General features: G+C 49.3%; 1 protein-coding gene across 1 annotated transcript in view; it reads left to right on the top strand.

Moving 5' to 3' along the window:
• LOC119853409 overlaps positions 1-26,125 on the top strand; it is a 51,682-nt gene that overhangs the window by 16,529 nt on the left and 9,028 nt on the right. The window contains exon 2 of the mRNA XM_043509912.1: positions 3,181-3,253. Coding sequence (XP_043365847.1) covers positions 3,181-3,253 — 73 coding nt within the window. The remainder of the gene's footprint in view (positions 1-3,180; positions 3,254-26,125) is intronic.

Raw genomic sequence — 26,125 nt, forward strand, 5'->3', positions numbered from 1 at the left:
ATGTATAAAAATAAAAGGGGTCCCTGACGAAGGCCTGCCATTGAGGAATAGCGTGACCAGATCACAACAGTGGGAGCTGCAATAACTGCAAATGGTCAGGACTCTGGTTTCTCGTATGTGAGACGTGTGCTAATATCTTCTGCCTACGGGTGGCAGCAGGCACCTATGCATTCTCGCCTCGGCTGCACTGAACGGTAGGTGGCTGGGTTAGGCTCCTTACTGTGTAAGGCTACTGGCTCTGTGATCAAGATTAGGCTCTCTGATCTCTACAACCAGAGGTGTCCGGGCAGCCACATCTGAGCCTGGCTGGAGTACTGTGGTGGGAATCTCCAGGGAATGCATGAATGCTTCAGTGCCAGTTCTATACTGGCAATGCCCAGGGCTAGCCCAAGGCTCCCAGCGCTCTGCTGGGGAGAAGGATGTGGCTGTCCCTTGTCTATTCATCCAGTCCCATCCTCTGGTCCTGCTGCTATTCCTATCAGGAACCATGGCTACAGACACTCACTGGGGATTGAACCCAGGACTTTCAGCATCAAAAGCACATGATGCTGCCCCTGGAGCTAACAGAGCTCCTATGGCTGTGAGCATGTAGTAGGCTAATACAGTGTGGGGGGGGGGGGGCGGCAGATGGTAGAAGGTGACATGATCATGCTCGCTGTCAGAGTATTGCATTGAGATGGCAGAGCCCCCCACTAGCTGCTTCTCTGTCTAGTGGTGCCCGCTCTGGTAGGTCTCCAGAGCCCTGATCATAGGCATTGTGCGTGGGGCACAATGGGACTCCTGTCTGTCAATTGTTGCTGTCCCATTGGTGCTCAGCTCCCAGGTGGTAGGAGCAGAGAGATCCTTTCACAGGTGCCCATCAGTCATTGTGGGGATTGCTGCAGGGTCCAAGCAGGCAGCCCTGAACCTTTCCCAGTCTGAGACCCCTCCCCCTATTCAGCAATATGGGAAAGGCAGAATGGTCATAGTCTCTGACACCTGGTCATGATCCCCAGGTTGACAACCCCTGATCTAAGAGATCTCTCTTTGCCGAGGGTGGGGGAGGCTGGAGGAATGTTGCTTGCAATGAGAATGCAGGACAGGCTCCTAAGAGTTAACCTCTGCTGCGGTCTGCTCTCCCCAGCCTGCCAGCCCATCCATGTGTTCATAGCTCCCCGGTTGTGTCTGTGTTCTCCAGACAGCCTTCCTTTATATATAGCCCCTCAAACATAAGTGAAAAGATCTGTGTGGGTGGGAGCAGGAGGTCAGTGACCACAGCTGGCCCTTAGGCACCTCTGCACCTGTAACCTCTTCTCTGGTGGGTCACTCGCTCGAGCCAGGCAGAGTAGCGCAACCTTGCTGCGTGAAAGTGGACCTGCAAAGCAGACCACAGTGCTTGCTCCAGCTCCCGGGTCTGTATCTAGGTGGCCTCATCATAGCTTGCCTCTGCTTGCCTTGTACATCTGGAGGGTCACCTCAATATTCCCCTCTCTCTGCTGGAAGATCTTAGCAAGATCTTTGGAGGACCTGACTAGCGAGGTCCCATGTGGCTGCTGTAATCTGAGCTGCTGCCCTGCCTGCTCCAAAGGAAGAGGGATGGGGATGCTGGTTCTTAGACAAGCTTCAGCTTCCGCTCCCCTTCAGCTGGGAGCCACATGTAAGCTTGGGGGCTTTTAACCCCTTTATGTGCAACTTCAAGGGAACTACAGTGACAGCAGTGGGTTGGAGTTGCCCACTCACTGTGCTAGGGGATCCTCTGCCTTGAGGCCAGGTACAGATGAGTTTAGCACTGGTCAGAGCCCTAGTTTCCAGGCAACTCCTGGGCGAGGCCTATTCTTATCACCATATTAATGACACCACCCCCACCATCCCACTCTGGAAGGGCTCCTGCCAGAACCAACCCAGGTTCAGTTGTAGTGGTAGGGATATTCTGTGTCTCCCGGCAGTGTAGACACAACCGCAGTCTGTATCAGGGTGGGGGAGAGGGGAAAGAAAGGGTTTGAAGGGCCAAAAAAGATGCATGGTGTCCAAAGGGGTTATAACTAGGAGTAATGGGGAAAAAAGGGGGAGGCTGCATGGCATAGGATGCCTGGATTCTCTTCCCAGCTCAGCCACTGCCTTCCTGTGTGACCCTGGGCAAATCACATCCCTTCTCTCCTTCCCCTCCAACCCTATATCTGTTAGGTTGTGGATTCTTCAAGGGACTGTCTTGCAATGTGTAGGTGCAATGCCTAGAGCAATGGGGCCCTGATCTAGACTCAGCTTTAATAATAAGGAAAATTTATGGTGATTACCAGTGGCTTTTGGAATAATCCCCCAAGGAAAACAATGTTGGAGCCCTTGTGTAGATGGGGCCCACCAGCTGCTACCATTTTAAACACCATGTCAACTAACCTGGCTCAGAGCAGGTCTAATTAACACAGTCCCCTACCCTCCCACCCCCCACTTCAGGCCACCTTGACCCATTGCAAGGAAGTAGGGATACTGTAGGTCTGGGTTTTCCTTGATGTCACCTCTTCTTTGAGGCTCCGTCCTCTGTCCGGGCAGATTTTTCAAATAACAGGAAATGTCTGGGATTTTTGCAGAGCAGATGCTGGTTCGCTTCCCGATTGGTCTGTCCCCTGCATCTGCATCTGATTGGTCCATTGCCCAGTAGCCACAGCTGCTGGATCCCTCCTGCCCACCCAGGCCCCAGCTCCCAGCTCTGGGGAGGGGTCCGGCAGGGAGGCACTAACTAATGGCTGGCATTGCATCCTGGCTTGCACCAGCCGCCCTACCACTGACAGAGCAACACTGCCCCCCACCTCCAGTTAGTACCCCCTGCTGCAGGTGTCCCCCCCCCCCAGTCTCCCCTCCCCGCCCCTCCCACAGTACCCTCTTTTTGGGAACCTGAGATATTGTAACCCTACAAAGAAGCAGAAACTGGGGGGCAACAGCCCTATCATGTTGGAGAGAGGGGACTTACCCCTGTGCTGTGTGATGCTCCAGAAAGGATCTAATCTCTGTGTGTTTACACTGTGCCCACCCCCAGGCTATGTTGGCACCTATTCAGTTTTTGTGTGAAACCGGTCCTGTCAGGTCTGAAAAAAAAGAAAGGTCTGGCTAGAGATTAAGGCTCCATTTAAATAAGGCTTGCTTTGCTGGACTGGCCCCCTGGGAGGGTCAATAGGGCCACTGTCAAACTTCTGTTTCTCTCTGCAGACTCCGCTCGGAGATCGATCAGCCAGCAGTCCTGCAGGGAAGCAACCAAAGGCTGGAACAACTGTGCAGGAAGGTAGGACAATGAGATGGTTTGCGTTGTAACAACACCAGGTATTAACTGATCACAGTTCCTGCCTGCCCTGTGCTGCAACAGTGATTTGGGTCCATTCCCAGCACTTCCTGGGTCCAGTCTGAAGTTCTAAATCTCTATCATACATAACATGGTTCGATACATGTCACAGCAGGGGTGTCTGGGGGGGCCTTGTGGATCAGTTCCATTCCATTGGGGGAACTCACACAATGCCTGGGGTGGTTGCCTGATGCCTAGCTCATTTGGGTGCTGCCAATCCTTTGCTTTTGGGACTGTGATACGGTTTGCAAACCCTACAAATTCCTGGGCAAGGTTAATGTATTGCTGTGAGCCTAATCAACCCTGCCTGCCACACCTGTAGGTGTTAGGCCAGAGGTGTGGAGCTAAAAAGGGGAAAGATGCTCAGGAGGGGGCTGGCTGGGAAGTTGCTCAGAGCAACAGACCTGTGGAGAAAAGGAGTACTTGTGGCACCTTAGAGACTAACAAATTTATTTGAGCATAAGCTTTCGTGAGCTACAGCTCGCTTCATCGGATGCATTCAGTGGAAAATACAGTGGGGAGATGATTTATATACACAGAGAACATGAAACAATGGGTGTTATCATACACACTGTAAGGAGAGTGATCACTTAAGATGAGCTATTACCAGCCAGGGGGGGGGGGGGGGAAAACCTTTTGTAGTGATAATCAAGGTGGGCCATTTCCAGCAGTTGACAAGAACGTCTGAGGAATAGTATGTGTGTGTGTGGGGGGGGGGAATAACATGGGGAAATAGTTTTACTTTGTGTACTGACCCATCCACTCCCAGTCTCTATTCAAGCCTAAGTTAATTGTATCCAGTTTGCAAATTAATTCCAATTCAGCAGTCTCTCGTTGGAGTCTGTTTTTGAAGTTTTTTTGTTGAAGAATAGCCACTCTTAGGTCTGTAATTGAGTGACCAGAGAGATTGAAGTGTTCTCCAACTGATTTTTGAATGTGGAGAGAGAAGCTGGGCAGGAATCCAGAGCTGAATAAATCTGATTCCTGATGAAGTCTCCCTGGATGGGTTGTAGGCCCTGACAAGGAACCATTCGGATGTACCTGGGACCGGCTGATGAATTTTAAGATGAGCCATGTAGAGGAGACAGGAGGACAGAGAGCTAAACCCAGAGGGCAGATGGATGAATAACCCAATGAACTGCGGACTTAAGCCAAGTTTACAGGCAAAGACTCCTTTGTTTAGTGACTTTGGTCCCTGATACCCTGGAAGGGAATTGAACTTGTGTAATGACTGGCTAGAAGGCTGAGCTGCGTAAGCCACCAGAGCGGGCTAGAAACACAGTTGGGGAAGCTGAGGCAGGGAGCCTGCGGCACCATGTCTCACTACCAGGAGGCATCGATTCAGTCACAGGGAGTCTTTCACAAATTAAAAGAAAACAGGTCTCTAGGGCAGTGGTTCCCAAACTTGTTCTGCCACTTGGGCAGGGAAAGCCCCTGGCGGGCCGGGACAGTTTGTTTACAGCCGCGTCCGCAGGTTCGGCCGATAGCGGCTCCCAGGGGCTGCGGTTCGCAGCTCCAGGCCAATGGGAGCTGCGGGAAGCGACGCGGGCTGAGGGACTTACTGGTCGCCCTTCCCGCAGCCCATTGGCCTGGAGCAGCGAACTGCGGCCCCTGGGAGCCGCGATCAGCCGAACCTGCGGACGCGGCTGTAAACAAACCGGCCCGGCCCGCCAGGGGCTTTCCCTGCACAAGCAGTGGAACAAGTTTGGGAACCACTGGTCTAGTGCATTGTGATGGGTCAGTGACTGCATACGGTGGGGCAAGCTTGTTCTGGACGCAGCCCTGCTTAAACCCTACATGGCGCTTGGGCCTACAGGGGCCCGCTGCACGGGGGTGGAATCCCATTAGCAGCACAGATCTGTGTGGTGTCCATTTTATTTTATTTCCATTTCATTGCTGCTTAAGGATGTTCAACTTGCCTGTGTAGGATGATGGGCAAAGCTTGCCGTTGTTCTCCCAAGCTAAGCGGGGCTGGGACTGGTCGGTACGTGGATGAGAGGCTTCTCTTTCCCAGCAGATACCATGTGAAATTGCCTAACCCGGCCGAAACAATCCCACACCCTGGTGTTGTTTGGATCTGTTTATTCCCGGCTGACATGAAAGCCAGATCGAATCGTTAATGGTTCCCGTGAGCGAGCCTTTTATCCCAAGTGCTGCCTGGCAAACAGTAATCAGGCCATTGCTAGAATCTGCTCCACGACTCTGAGCTGGGCCAGCAGAGCAGGATTTATTGCATGTGTGTCTGTGTATGTGTATTGCTTGGCAAGCACCTGTCCCCTTGCCTGGCTAATGTTGTGTAATCCCTTTATAAAGGCACTATAAACATTTGGCTTCCTCGGGGCTTTGTTTGCATTTCATTGTATTTAGGATTTCCTCCATATGAACTCAGAAGGGGTGAGGGAGAGGGAAGGGGGAGAGACTCCTTTGATGGCAGCAATCCTCTGGCCTTTGAAGATACTGCCTGGACCTGGCATGTGAGCGCAGCCTGTTTTTGCTGGAGCCGGGAGATGCTCCTATGAGGGAAGGAGCAGCAGCCGAAATGAGAGCCCCATGCATCCTCTCTCTAGGGTTGCCAACTTTCCAATCACACAAAACTGAACATCCTTGCCCCGCCCCTTCTCTGAGGCCACGCCCCCACTCACTCCATTCCCCTTCATCTGTCCTGCTCTCCCTCATGCTCACTCACTTGCTCGTTTTCACCAGGCTGGGGCAGGGGCTTGGGATGCGGGGGGGAAGAGGTGATGGCTCCAGCTGGGGGTGCGGGCTCCAGGGTGGGGCCAGAAATGTGGGGTTCAGAGTGCAGGAGAGGGCTCTGGGCTGGGTCAGCGGGTTGAGGAGGGCACCTGCTGAGAGTATAGGCTCTGGAATAGGGCCAGGGATGACTGGATTGGGGCGCAGGAGGGGCTCTGGGCTGGGGCTGAGGGATTCAGAATGTGGGAGGGGAATCCCAGCTGCAGCAGGGATTGGCATGTGAGAGGGAGTACGGGCTCTGGGCAGGGGGTGTGGGCTCCTGGGTGGGGCCAGAAATGAGGGGTTCAGGGTGCAGGCGGGGGCTCCGGGCTGAGGTAGGGGGGTTCAGGGTATGGGAGGGGGCTCCGGGCTGAGGTAGGGAGGTTGGGGTGCGGGAGGAGGTACAGGCTCTGGACTGGGGGTGCGGTTCTGTGGTGGGGACGGGGATGAGCATGTGCTCAGAAAAGGGCTGTCTGTGGCACTGGATCCCTCCCCTCCAGAGTCCCCTGGGTTGAGGCCGTGGCAGCAGGTGGAGAATGCCTTGCCGCAAAGGAGCAAGGAAAGCCTGGTGTGTGTCACACCCCAGCTGGCAGGGGAGGGCAGAGCCACCCGGGGCAGCAGTGCCCCCAGTTCCTCTCGTCCTACTCTAAAACACCAAGTTTCCTTGCATTGAGGCAGGTGTCCTGCGGCAACTCCCTGTGCAGCCCCTCTGTGTGCCCTGATTTGGGCCCTGCTCCTTTCTCCTGCCCTGCTCCCCCAGCCCCAGGGCTTGCTCACAAGCGGGCACTAAACCAGCCCACGACTCATCCTTGCCCTGCCTGGCACTGGATGGACCCTCAGCGTTTTCATTTCACGTGGGCTCGTTGCTCTGCTCCCCGACGGCATGTGGACTGTTGAATCTCGCACCCACCACTGCGGTCTGTAAGTGCTCACAGTAAAGAGACACCCCCACCATTCCCAGTCTGGCCCTTCTCCGCTGCTGCTCCTCTGGCAGGGCTGGGTGTTTAAGGGTCAGGCTAGATGGGAAGCAGGGGAAGATGCCAGGCCTCCATGTATTCTTCTTTAGCGAGGAAGCGCTTGGCAAATAAGTGCGTCTTCCACCATCTCCATCCCACTCTTGGCGGGTTGCATTAGGGATGGAGGAGGAGGCTGGTGCTGAAGCAGCAAGAGGGAGAGGCCAGGTCTATGAGGCTGGGGCGACTCCAGGGAGGCTTTATAAACAAGCCTGCTGAATATCGCTTCATAACATGGTCTCCATGCCAGTGGCCCCAGTGCACAAAGGTGCCTGGTACAAGCCAGGGATGTCTCCGTGCCGCCTGGCATGCAGATCCTCACACTGGCAGGACTTCCTCTTCCTGGTCCTGAACCCCAGAGCAAAGCAGCTGGAAGTAAAGCAGAGGGAAAGCCCGGGAGAGGGGACTGGTGGCCGACTGTAGGTCACAGTCAGTTGCCCAAATGTTCATTTTAATATTGCTTCTAAATCAAGCTCAGCCAAATGAGAGAGACGTCTCCTCCACAGGAGCACGAGAGAGGGGCTCCCTTCTCCAAACCTCTGGCAAAGTGTATGGCCGCAGCAAGGGGAAACATGCTCTCCCGTTGCTGAAACAATTGCTTCCTGCTGGTCAATAGCTGTGTCTCTAATCAGAGCACTCTGCATGTCTGCTCAGTGTCTCCTTTTCAACGTGGCCTTGTAGGCACTGGAGATGGAACAAATCCTGTTATATCATCCAGCCCATGTCCCCAGGGCCAGCATAGTGCTCTTCCCGCAAGCGTAATAACACGAGTTGTTGGTCCAGTCCAGTGACCCAACCAACGGGGATCCCATCAGTTCCCATAGCCCGACACAGGATGTGTCTCTTGGTATTCAGCCCATCACTCCCACTTTATAAACCCTTGTGCCACCCTTAACAATTCTTCTCCTCCCCTGGTGCTTGCAACCTTCAGACGTTTGTTTACGGTGGATCCTTTGTGCTTTACACGGACAAGAGATGCGTATTTAACTCTTTTGCTCTCATCTAGTGAGTGAGAGGGGACTTATGGATAGAACCCCTTAACAGGAGCCAGGAAACATTTTTTCTTATTTATGATTTCTATCATAGCAGCGTTCATAGGCCCGCAGCTGAGATCAGGCCGCATTGTGCGAGGTGCTGTAGCGGCGTATCCTAAGAGGCAGTCCCTTCCCCAAAGAGCTATGGAGACAAGACAGGCAATGGCTGGGGTAAAGTTCTCTTCCGCTGTGGGTCTGTTTTGTTCTCAGGTCTGCCGCTGATGCCTGTGTAACCTAGGACAAGTCACTTAATATCTCCATGCACCACTTCCCAATTTGCAGATCACCCCTCCCACCTGTGTTGTGGGGCTCAGTGCTTCCCTTCCCTGGAAAATGCTGTAAAAGTTCAAAGTATGGGCATGAACTGCCTGGTGTGTATTTTGCCCTGCTCTCTGCCAGTGGGGAACTGCTCCCCTTGGGCCACAGGCCTTATATTGCTAGCGGAGATTTGGTAGCTCAAGAGACCTGTGCTTGTGGCTGATCAGGTCTGAGTTCTGTCCCTGCGCTAGCCGTGAAGTTCCAGGAGGCCTTGGCGTGGCCTGTGACAACAGCTGAGAAGCCCTAGCTGGCAGTGGATTTGTTACCGTATTATTGATCCTTCCAGCCCCTAGCTGTCATTGCTGTTTGTCGCCAGTTTGTTTCTAACAGTCTGGTAATGCAGTGCCCGGAACTTGCTGCAGCTGAGTTAATGTCACTTAACCAGGAATGTGACTGGTGCCGTGTTCTCTTCATATAGGCCACCCTGGCATAACCTGCTGGCTCGTCTGAGGGGAGCTGAAAGGCCTCTGCTCCTATAGAGCCCGCATAAGGCAACTGGGATTTATTTAACATGGATTATACTGCAGAGTAATAGCCAGATGGAGGCCACGGTTTAGTACAACATCTGTGGAGCTTAAGCTGCACTGATTTCATGTCCGAGGCTATGGGATGGGGATAGGAGTTTCTGCTGGCAAAGGAGGATTCCCTGCCCTATCTCCTCCCTCTCCAGGCCTGGCTGGTTTTACTTTCTGTTCTGGAGAGACAAGGACTAAAGCTCTGATTAACCCCCGTGGGCTCCGGGTTGCCCAGGTCTTAAAGCAGTGAAGGGATCTGTCTTTTAAGCAGAGAGCATGCTTTCCAGATGGAAGTGCATCACTTAAGGCCCAGCTCTGCTTCTGTTAAAGCTGTTGGTGAAACTCTGGCACTGATTTCCCTGGGAACAGGCTGGGGCCTTGAGGGCATGTTGACTACAGCCACAAGTGACTTCATTTACTTACATAATGACTTTGTAGACCTTAAGACCAGAAAGGGACCATTATGACCTAGCTGGAACTTCTGCATAACGCAGTCCCGAGAACTCAGCCAGCCTGTACTGAGCAAATCACAGGGCTAGGTGGTGGCTCTAAACAAGAGGGTGGGTGGGTGTTCTTTGGGGGGGAGGGGGGGTTTGCATTGTTCCGAGGGGAGCTCCCCAAAAGATCCAGACAGGATCTCCCCAGAAATGAGTGGCAGAGAAGTAATTGCTATGCCCTCCTGTGTAGTACAGCATCTCCACCTCGGCCGTGCTGGCTGGTGCAGAAGAAGGCATGGCCATGACGCTGTCCCACCCCACTGGGAAAGCCAGCGTTGCTGCCCGTGTTAGCCTCAAGCAGGAGCTCAGGATGGGCAGTGGGAGGAGACTGTCCCCAGCACAGATGTGCACATGAGGAGGACGTTTCTTGTATCCTCTTCCTCATCCTTGCACACCCACCCAGAGCTAGGGGCTGGGGACCATGTGCATGTACAAGGCTGAGCACCACATGGGTCCTATCCTGACTGGGACCTCTGGGGACTTCTGCAGATTCACAATATGCCTTCAGCACCCTGTGAATTGCCTGGTAGCTACTATAAAAAGTGTGTTGGCTACTGTAACATTAACCCATCACGATAGGAGTCACTATCTGCCTTTGCAACTAGCTTCACGCTTAAGCAGATTGTGCAGTCAGCGCATGGCTTTTGCACTACTGTAGCACCTCATCCCAAAGCGCTTTTCCATGTACGTATACCACACAGGGCCAGTGAAGTGCAGCCACCTCTGGGGTGAATGATACACAGAAGAGGCAGGGGAGAGGGACATTTTGCCAGGAACACCAGGGCAAATCCCTGCTCTTATGAAAAATCCTGTCGTATCTTTAACATCCACACGGAAGATGCAGGACTTACATTTTTCAGGTCTCTGTGGAGTAGCCCTCACTGTGTACTGCATGGAACTCAGTGTATTGCTCTAAATGCCCCGGACCTAAATGTTTATGACATGCTAGGAAGACAGACAGAGCTACAGTACTATTCCCTGTGAAGTGCTCAGTCCATCCAGACAGGACTCATTGCTTCTAAGAGTCTGGGTGTTGTAGGCCTAGCACTGGGACCACCAAGCCAGCCTTTTCTGGGCCTGACCCAGAACCTCGCATCTGAACACACCCAGAAGTGTGGAAAGTGCAGATCCAGATTCACACTTACCAGATCAGGCCCATCCTTACCTTGGCTAAAATGCATTTAAATGGAGCCAGCTGGGCCTCTGAACTCCTGCTCTGTGTAACTCAAGTGCGAATTGCCGATCCTGGGTCTGTTTCAGCACCTGCTATCAAGGCTGGACAAGAGGCTTGGAAATGTATAAGAGCTGCCTTTAGGCTTTGGAGCTCACATGTTGAATGACCAGGGTTCTTGAGAAAGATTAGGGGCTAGCTGGTCATACCCTGAGGGGTGATGGAAAGTAGGCTCCATGCTGGCTGGCCACATGCTTTTTCTGAGCAGTTTCTTGTTTCTCTTCAACAGCCGTCCTATCTCTGCTTGTGATCTTGCAAACTAAGCAGAAACGAGCCTGGTCAGTCTTTGGATGGGAGACATCCAGGGAAAACCCCCAGTGCTGCAGGGAGCGGTGCCGGTGGTTCTGTAGGAGCCACTTTCCCCTGTGAATCAGCAATGAGCCAATGCACAAGAGTGGTGTTTATGGGGATGTTGTGCTGGAGTTATCATCTTTCAGCTGAGACCTACAACTGACGCTCGTGGCCATTACCGATCCCATGGGGTTTTTTTGCAAGAGCAGGAGTTTTACTCTGAGCCAGCATCCAGCTCAGACAGTTCCCTTCTGCTGGTCTAAACTTCCTCTTATATGGCTTTGTGTGGGGAAGTTTGTTTGTTACTCCCACCTGTTGCATCATGTCTGTAATTAGATTGTAAACTCTTAGGCTCAGTGACCACATCACTGTGTGTCTTCTCTGAAGTGCCTGGCATGCTGGGTGGTGTTCTTCTCTGCCCTTTGTAATGCTGATGGCACAGAAGGGATGTGCCATTCCACTCCAGCAACAGCTGCCTTGCTGTAGTGAGTAGAGCGATTTCTATACACAGAGAACAGGCAGTTTGTGAAGCACTTTGTTCAGGATGAAAGCCATTAGAGTAAACTCTGCAAGGCTATAACCTCTTCTGTGCAAGGATCTCCATACATGAGCTAAGCGTTCTAACCCCTCTCTGGGTGATGGTGTTATCCTTTCCGCTGCAGGTTATGTGACTTCTTTGAGGCTGCACAGCAAGTGTAACGCCGACAGATCCCAGTCGTCGATGGGCAGGATTGAACTGGGGACATCTGGAGCTTAGTGCGTGGGTCTCTATAGCATGAGCTAAAAGCCAACTCGCTGCTAGCTAAGGCTGTAGAGCAGACTCATTAATTGCTCTCTAAGTGGTCTTGGTTCGATGGGACAGAATACCACACCCAGGCAGTGTGTGTGTGGTAGCTCCATGGGCAGGGCCCAGATCCTTTGACTCTTAGAAATGTGCCTCACCAATAAGGCACCCTCTTCACTTGGGAAGATGTAATCTGGCTAATGATTATAAGGTTCCCTTCTTTCAAGCCATGCCATATTATCCTGCAATGTGAACAGCGAGCAGCTTCAGTTCTGCACCAACTTCAAAATGGATTTTCCAAAAGCCATAAGAATGTCACGGTAAATTCACATAATCTCCTCATCTGAGCTGGAGAGCTGCGTGATCTGACAGTGCTGAGCCCAGTGCAGAGAAGGGAGCTGCAAATCTTTTTTCTGATGGTGACCACACTACTCGGTTGTATGTCAAGGCACCTCTGCTGCCTCAGCTTTTTAAACTCCCCCGTCCCCAGCCTTTTAGTACTCCCCACCACTTCCTGCCTGTGTGCTATGAATGACTGTGTGTGGTAATGCAATGTTGTTGTAGTTTGTAGTCCTGTCGGTCCCAGACTATTGGAAGATAAGGAGGGTGAGGTAATATCTTTTTATCAGATCAACTTCTGGTGGTGAGACATGCTTTTGAGCTACAAAGGCTCTTCTGAAGAGCTGCATGGGGCTCCGGAGCCACAGGTTGGCCACCCCTGAGCTATACCAAAGTCCTGACTGTGTATGGCTTGCAGTCACTGGCATTACTAGGAACAGAGAGAGCACAGAGCAGCCACAGCATAAGGAACTGATACCTTGCTGATATCTGACAAATACTGAAAGGCTTCAGCTGCCCCTGGCCTGGAGGTGAACATTGCAGGACACTTGATATTTATGCTTCTGGCTGGAACTCTTCTCAGCACATGATCAGTATGGATGAAGGAAGACGTCTCTCGTTGGAGTCTGTTTTTGAAGTTTTTTTGTTGAAGAATAGCCACTCTTAGGTCTGTAATCGAGTGACCAGAGAGATTGAAGTGTTATCCGACTGGTTTTTGAATGTTATAATTCTTGACGTCTGATTTGTGTCCATTTATTCTTTTATATAGAGACTGTCCAGTTTGACCAATATACTTGGCAGAGGGGCATTGCTGGCACATGATGGCGTATATCACATTGGTAGATGCGCAGGTGAACGAGCCTCTGATAGTGTGGCTGATGTGATTAGGCCCTATGAGGGTGTCCCCTGAATAGATATGTGGACAGAGTGGGCTTTGTTGCAAGGTTCCTTGGTTAAACAGAGACCTTCCTACCGACACTACAAAAAGAAGGATTCTGGGTGGACTCCTCCTGAAGGTCGAAACAACAGACTGGACTTCTACATAGAGTGCTTCCGCCGACGTGCACGGGCTGAAATTGTGGAAAAGCAGCATCACTTGCCCCATAACCTCAGCCATACAGAACACAATGCCATACACATCCTAAGAAACAACTCTGATATCATAATCATAAAAAAGGCCGACAAAGGAGGTGCTGTCATCATCATGAATAGGTCGGAATATGAACAAGAGGCTACTAGGCAGCTCTCCAACACCACTTTCTACAAGCCATTACCCTCTGATCCCACTGAGGGTTACCAAAAGAAACTACACCATTTGCTCAAGAAACTCCCTGAAAAAGCACAAGAACAAATCCTCACAGACACACCCCTAGAACCCCGACCTGGGGTATTCTATCTGCTACTCAAGATCCCTAAACCTGGAAATCCTGAACGCCCCATCATCTCAGGCATTGGCACCCTGACAGCAGGATTGTCTGGCTATGTAGACTCCCTCCTCAGGCCCTACGCAACCAGCAACCCAGCTATCTTCGAGACACCACTGACTTCCTGAGGAAACTACAATCCATTGGTGATCTTCCTAAAAACACCATCCTGGCCACTATGGATGTAGAAGCCTCTACACCAACATTCCACACAGAGATGGACTACAAGCCGTCAGGAACTATATCCCCGATAATATCACGGCAAACCTGGTGGCTGAACTTTGTGACTTTGTCCTCACGCATAACTATTTCACATTTGGGGACAATGTATACCTTCAAATCAGCGGCACTGCGATGGGTACCCGCATGGCCCCACAGTATGCCAACATTTTTATGGCTGACTTAGAACAATGCTCCCTCAGCTCTCGTCCCCTAATGCCTCTACTGTACTTGCACTAAATTGATGACATCTTCATCATCTGGACCCATGGAAAAGAAGCCCTTAAAGAATTCCACCATGATTTCAACAATTTCCAATCCCACCATCAACCTCAGCCTGGACCAGTCCACACAAGAGATCCACTTCCTGGACACTACAGTGCTAATAAGCGATGGTCACATAAACACCACCCTATACCGGAAACCTACTGACCGCTATTCCTACCTACATGCCTCCAGCTTTCACCCAGATCACACCACACGATCCATTGTCTACAGCCAAGCTCTACGACATAACCGCATTTGCTCCAACCCCTCAGACAGAGACAAACACCTACAAGATCTCTATCATGCATTCCTACAACTACAATACCCACCTGCTGAAGTGAAGAAACAGATTGACAGAGCCAGAAGAGTACCCAGAAGTCACCTACTACAGGAGAGGCCTAACAAAGAAAATAACAGAACGCCACTAGCCATCACCTTCAGCCCCCAGCTAAAACCTCTCCAACGCATCATCAAGGATCTACAGCCTATCCTGAAGGATGACCCATCACTCTCACAGATCTTGAGAGACAGGCCAGTCCTTGCTTACAGACAGCCCCCCAACCTGAAGCAAATACTCACCAGCAACCGCACACCACTCAACAGAACCACTAACCCAGGAACCTATCCTTGCAAGAAAGCCCGTTGCCAACTGTGTCCACATATCTATTCAGGGGACACCATCATAGGGCCTAATCACATCAGCCACACTATCAGAGGCTCGATCACCTGCGCATCTACCAATGTGATATATGCCATCATGTGCCAGCAATGCCCCTCTGCCATGTACATTGGTCAAACTGGACAGTCTCTATCTAAAAGAATAAATGGACACAAATCAGATGTCAAGAATTATAACATTCAAAAACCAGTCAGAGAACACTTCAATCTCTCTGGTCACTTGATTACAGACCTAAGAGTGGCTATTCTTCAACAAAAAAACTTCAAAAGCAGACTCCAAGGAGAGACTGCTGAATTGGAATTAATTTGCAAACTGGATACAATTAACTTAGGCTTGAATAGAGACTGGGAGTAGATGGGTCATGACACAAAGTAAAACTATTTCCCCATGTTATTCCGCCCCCACCCCCCACTGTTCCTCAGACGTTCTTGTTAACTGCTGGAAATGGCCCACCTTGATTATCACCACTAAAGGCTTTCTTCCTCCCTTCCCCCCCCCTGCTGATAATAGCTTATCTTAAGTGATCACTCTCCTTATAGTGTGTATGATAAAACCCATTGTTTCATGTTCTGTGTGTGTGTGTATATAAATCTCCCCACTGTATTTTCCACCAAATGCATCCGATGAAGTGAGCTGTAGCTCACGAAAGCTTATGGTCAAATGAATGTGTTAGTCTCTAAGGTGCCACAAGTACTCCTTTTCTTTTTGGTCAAGGAAGTAATAGTCAAATACCTCGACTGTGAGTGGAAAAGGCAATCAAAGCAGTTCTGAGAGTCAGTATCAAGGCTCAGGGAAAAGATAAGGGCAGGAAAAAATAGAGAGGCTCTAACAGGTATATTGGAGGAAGGAAACACTGAGTAGAAATTAGGCCAGTGAATGAAATGGAGATGAGAGTTTGATGATGATTCTAAAATGACTGAGATATTCGCAAAAAAGAAAAGGAGGACTTGTGGTACCTTAGAGACTAACAAATTTATTTGAGCATAAAGCTTTATGCTCAAATAAATTTGTTAGTCTCTAAAGTACCACAAGTCCTCCTTTTCTTTTTGCGAATACAGACTAATACGGCTGCTACTCTGAAGACTGAGATATTGACTCACTTTTAAATATACCTGACACTGACAATGACTAGAACAAAGCAGTTTAGAAATTTTGGAAGAAGGGTAGATCTTGTAAAAATAGCTATTGATTTGGGACAAGGCAAGGTTCTGATTGCATTGGAACAAATCGTTAGCCACCTGGGAACATTAGCATTGTCACTAGGGCTGTGTCTACATGGCACAGTTAACCTCAGTGGTCAGCACCCCAGTCAGTCTAGCCCAGGAGCAAGCGTCCCTACTGCAAAGTCCTACCTGCATGTTCACTGGTTCTGTAGTCGCCCGGGTGTGGCTGGGGCCATAGCTCCTGGTTCTTTGTGCTGAGAAGCTTTAGGATTCTTTCCCAGTCAGTTATGTCAGTTGCAGGAGAGCTTGCCTGTCGTTCAAGGGACTTGTCGGAAGGCATTGGAGGATGATCAGCAGTAGAGACTTTGCAGGCATCCTCATTGCAAAGTGGGTGAATTCCATTCTGAATTAAAGTGGAACTCGGGCTCTAACTACACCCCAGCCAACTGAGCTAGCCCAAGATTAAAGCCCCTCTGTATCCAGGCCAAAGGTTTTTCTTTGTAGACAGTAGTGGGGTTAAGACTAAAACCCTACTAAAAGCCTGGGTTAACTATAAAGTGTAGATGAACGCTGTACTGCGCTCCACTCTGCACTTCACAACAGAGCTAGAACTTGGATTCTCCTGCTCTAAAAGCACAGATCCCCACCTTCAGAGGGAAAGGAGATTCTCCGTTAGCTGTTATCAGTCTAGGGACTTTGACATGCAATAAAGCTTTTCTATTTAAAGAAAAGGGCCCTGCTACACTAGCACATTCACTTCACTAGCGTGGTTCGTTATTGGTTTAGAAGAGTCTGTTCAAGAACAGTGGTGCTACTAGCAGTCTCCTGTCAATTGTGGTTTCACAATGTCCCTTGCTCTGGGTTCTGTATTGGTCCGAAGCCGTTCGACATGGGGAAGCTTTTTTTAACAAAATAATAAATACATGTAACACTCCAATAAGAGAAATCAATCTGCAAACTTAAAAATTCAAAGTCCACCTGCATATCAAACAAAAGGATAGTTGAGTGTGAGTTTCTTTTCCACTTACCTGTCCACAATAATACATTATTTAGCATTGTTCACATGATGGGAAGTGTTGTGGAGCAAAGTAGAGGCAGGGAGCTTGACAAAGAGAGGCCAAAAAGTGACTAGTGGTTGCGAATGCCCAATTTGAGATGTCTCAAGCTAATTCTCAGAGCGTGGGTGCTCAGCGCTTTCCGAAAATCAGGCCTGTTCTTAAGGCATCTCAAGTTGGGTCCCTGGAATCATTAGTCACCCTTGAAAAGAGCAAATTCTGTGGCACTTCATCAAGCAAAACTCCCCAAAATCTTACAGTTGAAATAAGGGGTTCTCAGGCTTTGTAACGGAGCAGAGCTCATCTTAATAGAGATTGCCTTGTGGACACTTCGCATTCTGTTTCCCATTGCCTGCCTGTCCCAGTCACAATCATCCACGCCCTTCTCATTCACAATCTCATAATCTCCCTGTGGCAATTGCAACCGTTGCTCATGCGGTAGAGTGACATTAGGACACTTGTGTATTGTGTGCTTTATTAATGCAATTTAGCTGCTGGAAATTAGGAGGAGGAGTCGGCTTCAGGTGACCAGCCGGTTCTCCGCACAGCACTCTGTAGACCTTAGCTGGGGGACCGCAGAGCCAACTAATAATAAATTATAAAGGGGCACCTTCCTTTTTCTGCCCATTGTTGGCGATGCCGCTGCCTAGGAAAGGAGCTTCAGAGGCAGGCGAGAGGAAGTTATAAGCCCTGGGCTGGGGCAGCGGGAAGGGCAGGCTTTGTGATGACAGAGCTGGATTTAGATTTCAGAACAGGCTTGGGCAGGCAGTGGCTCCGAGGGGACTTGGTCTAGCCTCTCTGCTTACTGCATTGTGCTGAGACGCTGATGGTGTGTTCCAGGCCTGGCACCCCTCCAGCTCCCTGCTTTGAAAAGCTTTGAGTGTGAGCCCTGAGGGAAGGCAGAAGAGGGGAACCTTGTGACTTCCTGGCCTCTGGTCACTGGGTTTCTTCCAGGGAGTGTGGACGTGATGGGTGAGGAATAGGCATCGGGCATGCAGGGCCCAGAACAGTGGTTGCTGCTGTTCCTGATGAATCATTGTGGTTTCCCTGTGAGACGCCTCACTGAGAAGATGATAGGTTGTTTTGGGAGCTAATTAGCAGGGAGCCTGGCTAAGCGCCCCCTGCCTGGAGGGGGTGTGGGGGGGTGAGGAAGAGGGAGTTGTGCTGAGATGTTTTCCCCAGAGGCTGCAGAACAGGATTGTAAACCCTGAGCACTAGTTAAAACTTAGGGGGGAACAAAAAGCCCAAGTGTCGCTTTGGCTGTCTGTGTTGTGTGCTGGGCGGGTCACAGTCTCTCTCCGCCTGCCGCCTTGCTTGCGCAGTGCTGCGGGAATGGTGTCTTGTGGTCTGGGAGCCAGGATTTCTAGAGTTCAAATCCCATCTCAGATGCTGCGTGTAGCTGGAGGCGTCTCTTAACCTCCCTGCCTGCATTTCAGGACATGCCCCAGGCTACCTCCCAGAGGTGCTGTGACTGCAGATTGGGGCGGGAAGGGGGGAGGAAGGATGGTCGATAAGGTTAAGCAATGTAATTGCAGGATCAAAGCTCTAATGTGGGCCTCACTGATTTCCTCTTTGAGTTTGTGGGTGTGTTACTTCCCTGCCCTGTGCCTCAACTTCCCCATTTATAAAAGGGAGATGACACCTCTCTGCTCTCACAAAGGAGCTTTGAAGTTTAGCTCATTAATATCTGTGAAGAACTTTGAGCTCCTAAGAAAATTCAGGTTTCAGAGTGGTAGCCATGTTAGTCTGTATCAGAAAAAACAACGAGGAGTCCTTGTGGCACCTTAGAGACTAACAAATTTATTTGGGCATAAGCTCACGAAAGTTTATGCCCAAATAAATCGGAAAGTTCAGTGTATGATTTTAGCAGCTGTTGTCTATGAAGTTTGAAGTTCCATCTTAGAAATGGCCTCAGACATTAATCTCTGACTTTCACGAGCTATTGGCCACTAACTCCATTGTGGGGTGGAAGTGGGGAAGGGGTTGGGAAGTAAGTAGTAGACGGATCTGTAAGGTTGAATATCCCGTGACCTGCCATGGGTACAGCAGACTTTTCCAGTCACAGACCTAGCGATCGGAAGGGACAAATGCTGCTCCCTGTACTGCTGCAGCTTCTTGAACTACCAGGGCACTTGCTTTAGTCTAATCTCCCAACATGGAGGGGATCGGGAGTGCCTTCTTGCATAGCCAGGATTCAGCCCCGACCCAGGCTCTGTGCTGCTTGTGACATGCACTTGTGCAAATTCGGCCATGCTAAGGGGTTACAGTAGGGTCCTCCACCTCATTACACTTGCCTCTTTCCCTGGAAGGGAGAGCACTTGACAAGCTACTGCTCTTCTCCCCCCACCCCCCTTGGTCTCAGTGACCCCTTTAGGTGGCTGAAGAGACTTTTAAAGGAAGAGAAACCTTTTTAGAGTGGTGTTGGCCCCTTTAAGCCTGGGCGGTGGTGGAATTTTGGTTCCCTGACGGTGGAGCTATTTAGTTCCTCTCTCTTGGTGCCAGTGTGGCGGGGAAGGGGGAGAGGGGAGACAGCATGCTGCTAACAGAACTAACATATGCCCACCCAGTCAGTGACCACAGAAAACAACCAGGGCAGTTGGCAGCTCTCCCGTCAGCGGCGTGACAGCCAGCTCTGAGAAGAAGTGACCCTGGGATCAGAAAAGCCTTTGAGGTCCAGAGAGAGCAGCGAGAGGCAGAATAACCCTCTGGTCTGTTGGGGGGTTCAGGTCGTTGGCCCTGACCTCTGGGCTAGCATCTGTATGCGTGTTTGTGCGTGTTGTTGGCTGGGTTAGGCGTGTGGTGGTTATTTTTAGTTTGGCTATATTTGCATTGAATTGGAGCCAGTGGAGCCTGACCCCTGCCATGTGACAGGGGATGTTAATCTTTAGTAACCCTGCCCCATGCCAGGCAATAAAGAGCCAAATCGACGTATACCAGTACTGCTCTGTGCCACACTCTTATTCCACCTTCTGGGATTGGCTCCTTGGTAGGAGTCTCCTGCAATAGATTGGGCAGGGAGCACTTAATACAGAGACAGTGTAAACATGGCTGGGCCTGGGAGAGCCACAGCACTGTCTCAACCACATGGGGTTTGCTTTGCTGGAAGAAACCTGTCAGCATCTGTGGGTTTGGAAGGGTGCGGGGGAGGGTGTGTGCGTTCGTTGCTCATCGGGTCGTGCCCGGTAGTACAGGATGGGTGCAGTTTTGGAGACAAGCAGAGCCTTGGCTGTGACATCTTGGTTCTGAAGGCCCCTGCTTGCTTCCTTTCTCTCTCTCTAATCTCAAAGCTTCGAAAGGTTGTGGCTGCTGGCACGGCTCACGCTGTGATATGTGATGTTCAGTGCTGCTCCGAGGAAGAGCAGGCAGCAGATCCAGGCCAGACAATGGTAGTGATTTGACATGAGGATGGTGGTGGCGTGTATGTCTGTTATATTCCAGCACTCAGATTTGTGCACCAGTAATCTGGTCTGGATTACTAGACCGTAATACGCAACAGCCAATTATATCCTATTAACCTGTGAGGGATTAGTTTATAAATAGACCTACGCCCGCTTTTGTATGAATTCAAGATCCCTATTACATAATTGCATGAAAGTTACAAAGAGACACTGCAAATGTGCAATGGGTGACTGAGACATTCCCCACCATCCCTCTAACCAACCCAAGGCTTCCGACATTGACCTGACCTGCACCTCTGATTGGCAAATGCCCTGCCTGCTCACATGGGTACAAAGGTGACATGATCTTGCACCACAGGGTTAAAGTGAGGCTGGGAGTTCATCTCATCCTCTTCTGCTAAAAACAGCAGGAGCCCTCCATCACTCTTAGGTGTGGGTGAATTCACCCTCCTCTGTGGCTGGTGCAGTGAGAGTTTCCACTGCCTATTTCAATCCATGGTTGCCTCTCCTCTGCATGTAGTACTGAAGGTCAGAGCCTTTCAGCTCCCATTCTTGTTGGAAAAGTATCTGGAATGTGGAGTCAGGGTATATTGTTAGTGTAATTTATTTGTTTACTCGCATACACCAGTCCTGGAACAAAGGTGGTCACAAACAGCATGCACGCAAACTCCTCCATCAGGAATCTCAGCCCAAACACCAATGCTAAGGTGGATAGAAAGCTCGAAGGTGGATAGAAAGCTGGCTAGATTGTTGGGCTCAACGGGTAGTGATCAACAGCTCGATGTCTAGTTGGCAGCCAGTATCAAATGGAGTGCCCCAGGGGTCGGTCCTCGGGCTTGTTTTGTTCAACATCTTTATTAATGATCTGGATGATGGGATTAATTGCACCCTCAGCAACTTCGCAGATGACTCTAAGCTGGGGGGAGAGGTAGATATGCTGGAGGGTAGGGATAGGGTCCAGAGTGACCTAGACAAATTGGAGGATTGAGCCAAAAGAAATCTGATGAGGTTCAACAAGGACGAGTGCAGAGTCCTGCACTTAGGACGGAAGAATCCCATGTACCGCTACAGGCTGGGGACGGACTGGCTAAGCAGCAGTTCTGCAGAAAAGGACCTGGGGATTACAGTGGAAGAGAAGCTGGATATAAGTCAGCAGTGTGCCTTTGTTGCCAAGAAGGCTAACGGCATATTGGGCTGTATTAGTAGGAGCATTGCCAGCAGATCGAGGGAAGTGATTATTCCCCTCTATTCGGCACTAGTGAAGCCACACCTGGAGTATTGCGTCCAGTTTTGGGCCCCCCACTACAGAAGGGATGTGGACAAATTGGAGAGAGTCCAGCAGAGGGCAATGAAAATTATTAGGGGGCTGGGGCACATGACTTACAAGGAGAGGCTGAGAGAACTGGGCTTGTTTAGTCTGCAGAAGAGAAGAGTGAGGGGGGATTTGATAGCAGCCTTTAACTACCTGAAGGGGGGTTCCAAAGAGGATGGAGCTCAGCTGTTCTCAGTTGTGGCAGATGACGGAGCAATGGTCTCAAGTTGCAGTGGGGGAGGTCTAGGTTGGATATTAGGAAACACTATTTCACTAGGAGGGTGATGAAGCCCTGGAATGGGTTACCTAGGGAGGTGGTGGAATCTCCATCCTTAGAGGTTTTTAAGGCCTGGCTTGACAAAGCCCTGGCTGGGATGATTTAGTTGGGGTTGGTCCTGCTTTGAGCAAGGGGTTGGACTAGATGACCTCCTGAGGTCTCTTCCAACCCTAATCTTCTATGATTCTATGAATGCCCTGTTCCCAGGGAGCAGCTCTGCCCCAAAACCTGACTCTGGTTAGAGAGAGCATGGCACAGACGAAAGTCCCTTGCTGCTTGCCCCAAAGCAACAAAAGACTGGACATTGCTTTATGTTAAGAAATAGAACTTATGGGACTACATGAAATGCCGCTATCCAGTGACTCAGGTTGTAACACTACTTTTAACCACAGCTTGTATGTCTGACATCACACTGTGTTCAGCTTCCTGGGTGCATGATCCTGTGAGTTACCAGCTGAGGAACTAGGCTTTGAGCAACCCTAGATCAGCTGAGCAAGTAGATTCTATTTTTCAGCAACAACAGGGCACTTAGGTAAAAGGGTGAGGACTTTTGGGGTATGTTAAATACTGGGCCAGTGCCCCAGAATTCAGTTAAGTCTCTTTCAAAGGCTTTTTCGTCTTTAGGTGAACTAACCTGCCTAGCGTACAGTTTTGCTGAGCATCAATGTTGACAAATCCCGTATGGGGAGTAGAGAGCCCCTTCTTAAATAAATATTTGACTAAAGAAATAAACTCACTACAAGAATCAACATTCTGCTGCCTGTGGACCTGAATATTGTGGTCCTCCATGGCTAGGAAGAATAGACCTGCTAAGCAAATGTTAGAACCTGCCTTGGTTTTATCCGTGTCTGTGCTACACAGAGTGTGCCGTGCTCCAAGATGAAGGCCTGACAGAGAAGGAAACAGGTCCCAGAAATAGACTTGCTGGACCAAATCCTCTCTAGTCAGGGAGAAGGTTTTGCACATACCACGCAAGCCTGTTTGTTTGTTTTGCAGAGAGCCTTCATTTTAATAAGGGGGTCGAGGGATGTTTGCTCATTACTTTGTGTCACTGCGGTAGATGCTAGCCAGGCTCCCCTTGGTCCCCGTCGGAGCCAGGGGAGAACCAGCAGTGGCTCTTCAGCCCGTTGTGTCTACAGGGGCCCCAGGAAGCCATTCTTTTCCCCTCCTGCCCACACTGCTGGTGCATGGAGGAACAGGCAACATCTTTGTGTCTCCTCCTCTGTCTTCCAGTGCCCTGGCTGACCTGACAGGGGAGCTGGCAATGGCCATCAAGCACAGGAACTGTTCAAGTCCAGAATCCTATAAGTGTAGGTTACAGTCAGTACAGCACAGAGCAGCAATGAAGGGGCATTGTCTGGTTACAAATGTCCTTGCTTGAGGTGGTGGTAACATCACAGATGATTAAGAAGGGATGATCCAGTGCAGTTTTTACCATTTTGCTGTTTGTTTCTTCTCTTGTCCTGTTAACTTTAGACAACAAAAATAGGAACATAGGAATTGCCAGAACAGCTCAGACCACTCGCTCATGTGTCCCAATACCCTCTCTCTGACAGTGGCCAGTACTAGCTGCTTCAGGGACAGATACAAGACACCTTATCACAATGTAGGCAGTGATAAGATAACCCATCCCCAGGGATGTTTCTTGTGCCCTGGAGCCAGAGGGTTTAGATCCCTTCCCAAAGTCTTGTTAACTCTTTTATCATTAATTATTATAACTCTGGATGTTATTCATAAATTCCCAGGCCGGAAGGGACCATTGTGATCAGGTCATATGTATAACACAGGCCATAGGACTGCCCTAAATTAATCCCTATTTGAACTAGAGCGGATCTTTCAGAAAAACATCCAATCTTGATTTTTTAAAGTTGCCAGTGATGGAGAATCCACCATGACCCTCAGTAGGTTGTTCCAATAGTTAATTACCTTCCCCGTTAAAAAATGTGCCTTATTTCCAGTGTGAATTTGTCTAGCTTCAACTTCCAGCCATTGAATATTGTTAGACCTGTTTCTGCTAGATGGACAGGCCATTTACTAAATTTTTGTTTCCTGTGTAAATACTTATAGACTGTGATCAAATCTTAACCTTTTCTTTGATAAACTAAACAGATGGAGTGCCTAGAGCCTCTCACTATAAGGTGTGTTTTCCAATCCTTTTATCATTCTCGTGGCTCTGCTTTGAACCCTCCACCATCGAAATCCTGCTTGAATTGTGAATGCCAGAACTTCTATTGTTATTCACATAAATGACCCATTCCTTCTTTTTGAACCCTCCTAAACCCTTGGCCTGAATAATACTTTGTGAATAAGAATTTTCATTTCATTAGTTTTGAATTTGCTGCCTTTCAGTTTTATTTAATGTCCCCTTAGTTCTGGACTGGTCCATAGAACTTTTTTTTTTCTAGACATTCTCACTTTTTAGCACTCCTGTATTAGCATAGCACTGCGATGTCTGGGTTGCAATTGCTGCAGAGGCATATTTTAAATCTGAACCCCTCCAAAATTTGCCTAAAAAAATACGGAAACATTTCTAATGGTCATAGGATTTATAGTTGCCTGTTTCTATAAAACCTGAAAGCTGTGCCTACATTTAGAATTATTACTCCACTTTCTTAGCTAAAAGACCAATAAACATTTACTGACGCTCAAATAACAGATTAATTCCAGGTGTTACGATTAGTTTTTTGTAAGTGGGATACACAAATTTACCCAATTTTCATAAATGTAACATTCTAAAATTACATTTAAATAAGGAAAAAACAGAATATAGGTTTGTATCACTATTAATGCTTTTTTGATGGTAGCGATTGAAGACCCCATCTGAGATCAAAGCCCCATTGTACCAGGCACTGTAACAAAAGCATAATAAGACACAGATACTTCATAAGAATAGCCATACTGGGTCAGACTAAAGGTCCATCTAGCCTAATATCCTGTCTTCTGACAGTGGTCAATGTCAGATGCTTCAGAGTGAATGAACATAACAGGTAATCATCGAGTGATCCATCCCCTGTTGCCATTTCCAGCTTCTGGCAAACAGAGGCTAGGGGAACCATCCCTGCCTAAAAATCTTGCAGCCTAAATGGAAGGAGAAAGAAAGTGTTTTCATCATGCCCATTTTACACCTCTGGAACTGAGGCACAGGTGGATTAAGTGACTTGTTTCAGGAAAAAGCGGCAAGGAGTCCTGTGGCACCTTATAGACTAACAGACGTATTGGAGCATAGGCTTTCGTGGGTTTATTCATCCACAAAAGCTTATGCTCCAATACGTCTGTTAGTCTATAAGGTGCCACAGGACTCTTTACCGCTTTTACAGATCCAGACTAACAAGGCTACCCCTCTGATACTTATTCCAGGAAGACTGTGGGAGAGCTGGGAATGGAACCCAGCTCTTGCAGTGCTCAGTGATGTAACCACTAGCCCAGACTTCCACTTTGAGCTATATTTATTGGGCCCAAATTTGTTTGAGAGTTTGTCCCAGCTTTTTTTTTTTTTAAATAGAGATTCTAGGTGGGTTTTGTTAAACAGGTTTCACTGAAATCTCTAATTGATTCTAACATTCCCACTTTCTGTTGGTGTACAGGGAACTTTTCTGGTGAATTGCAGAGTCTGTACCAGGCTGGCAGTTTGCCTGAAACACCCCTTTCCTGCTATCGGGTGTTTGATCCTGCCAGGAAAGCGTGAAGTGGGTTCTGCTGACTCACCAAGGCAGGTGGCTTGTCACCTGGATATAAGAACATAAGAACGGCCATACTGGGTCAGATCAAAGGTCCATCTAGTCCAGTATCCTGTCTTCTGACAGTGGCCATGCCAGGTGCCCCCAGAGGGAATGAACAGAACAGGTAATCATCAAGTGATCTACCCTGTCGCCCATTCCCAGCTTCTGGCAAACAGAGGCTAGGGACACCATCCCTGCCCATCCTGGGTAATAGCCACTGATGGACCTATCCTCCATGAACTTATCTAGTTCTTTTTTGAACCATGTTATGGTCTTGGTCTTCAGAACATCCTCTGGCAAAGAGTTCCACAGGTTGACTGTGAGTTGTGTGAAGAAATACTTCCTTTTATTCGTTTTAAACCAGATGCCTATTAATTTCATTTGGTGACCCCTAGTTCTTGTGCTATGAGAAGGAGTAAATAACACTTCCTTATTTACTTTCTCCACAGCAGTCATGATTTTATAGACCTCAATCATCTCCCCTCTTAGTCGTCTCTTTTCCAACCTGAAAAGTCCCAGTCTTATTAATCTCTCCTCATACGGAAGTCGT

This window comes from Dermochelys coriacea, chromosome 3 (genome assembly GCF_009764565.3).
Source record: "Dermochelys coriacea isolate rDerCor1 chromosome 3, rDerCor1.pri.v4, whole genome shotgun sequence".
In the NCBI taxonomy this organism is placed as follows: domain Eukaryota; kingdom Metazoa; phylum Chordata; order Testudines; family Dermochelyidae; genus Dermochelys; species Dermochelys coriacea.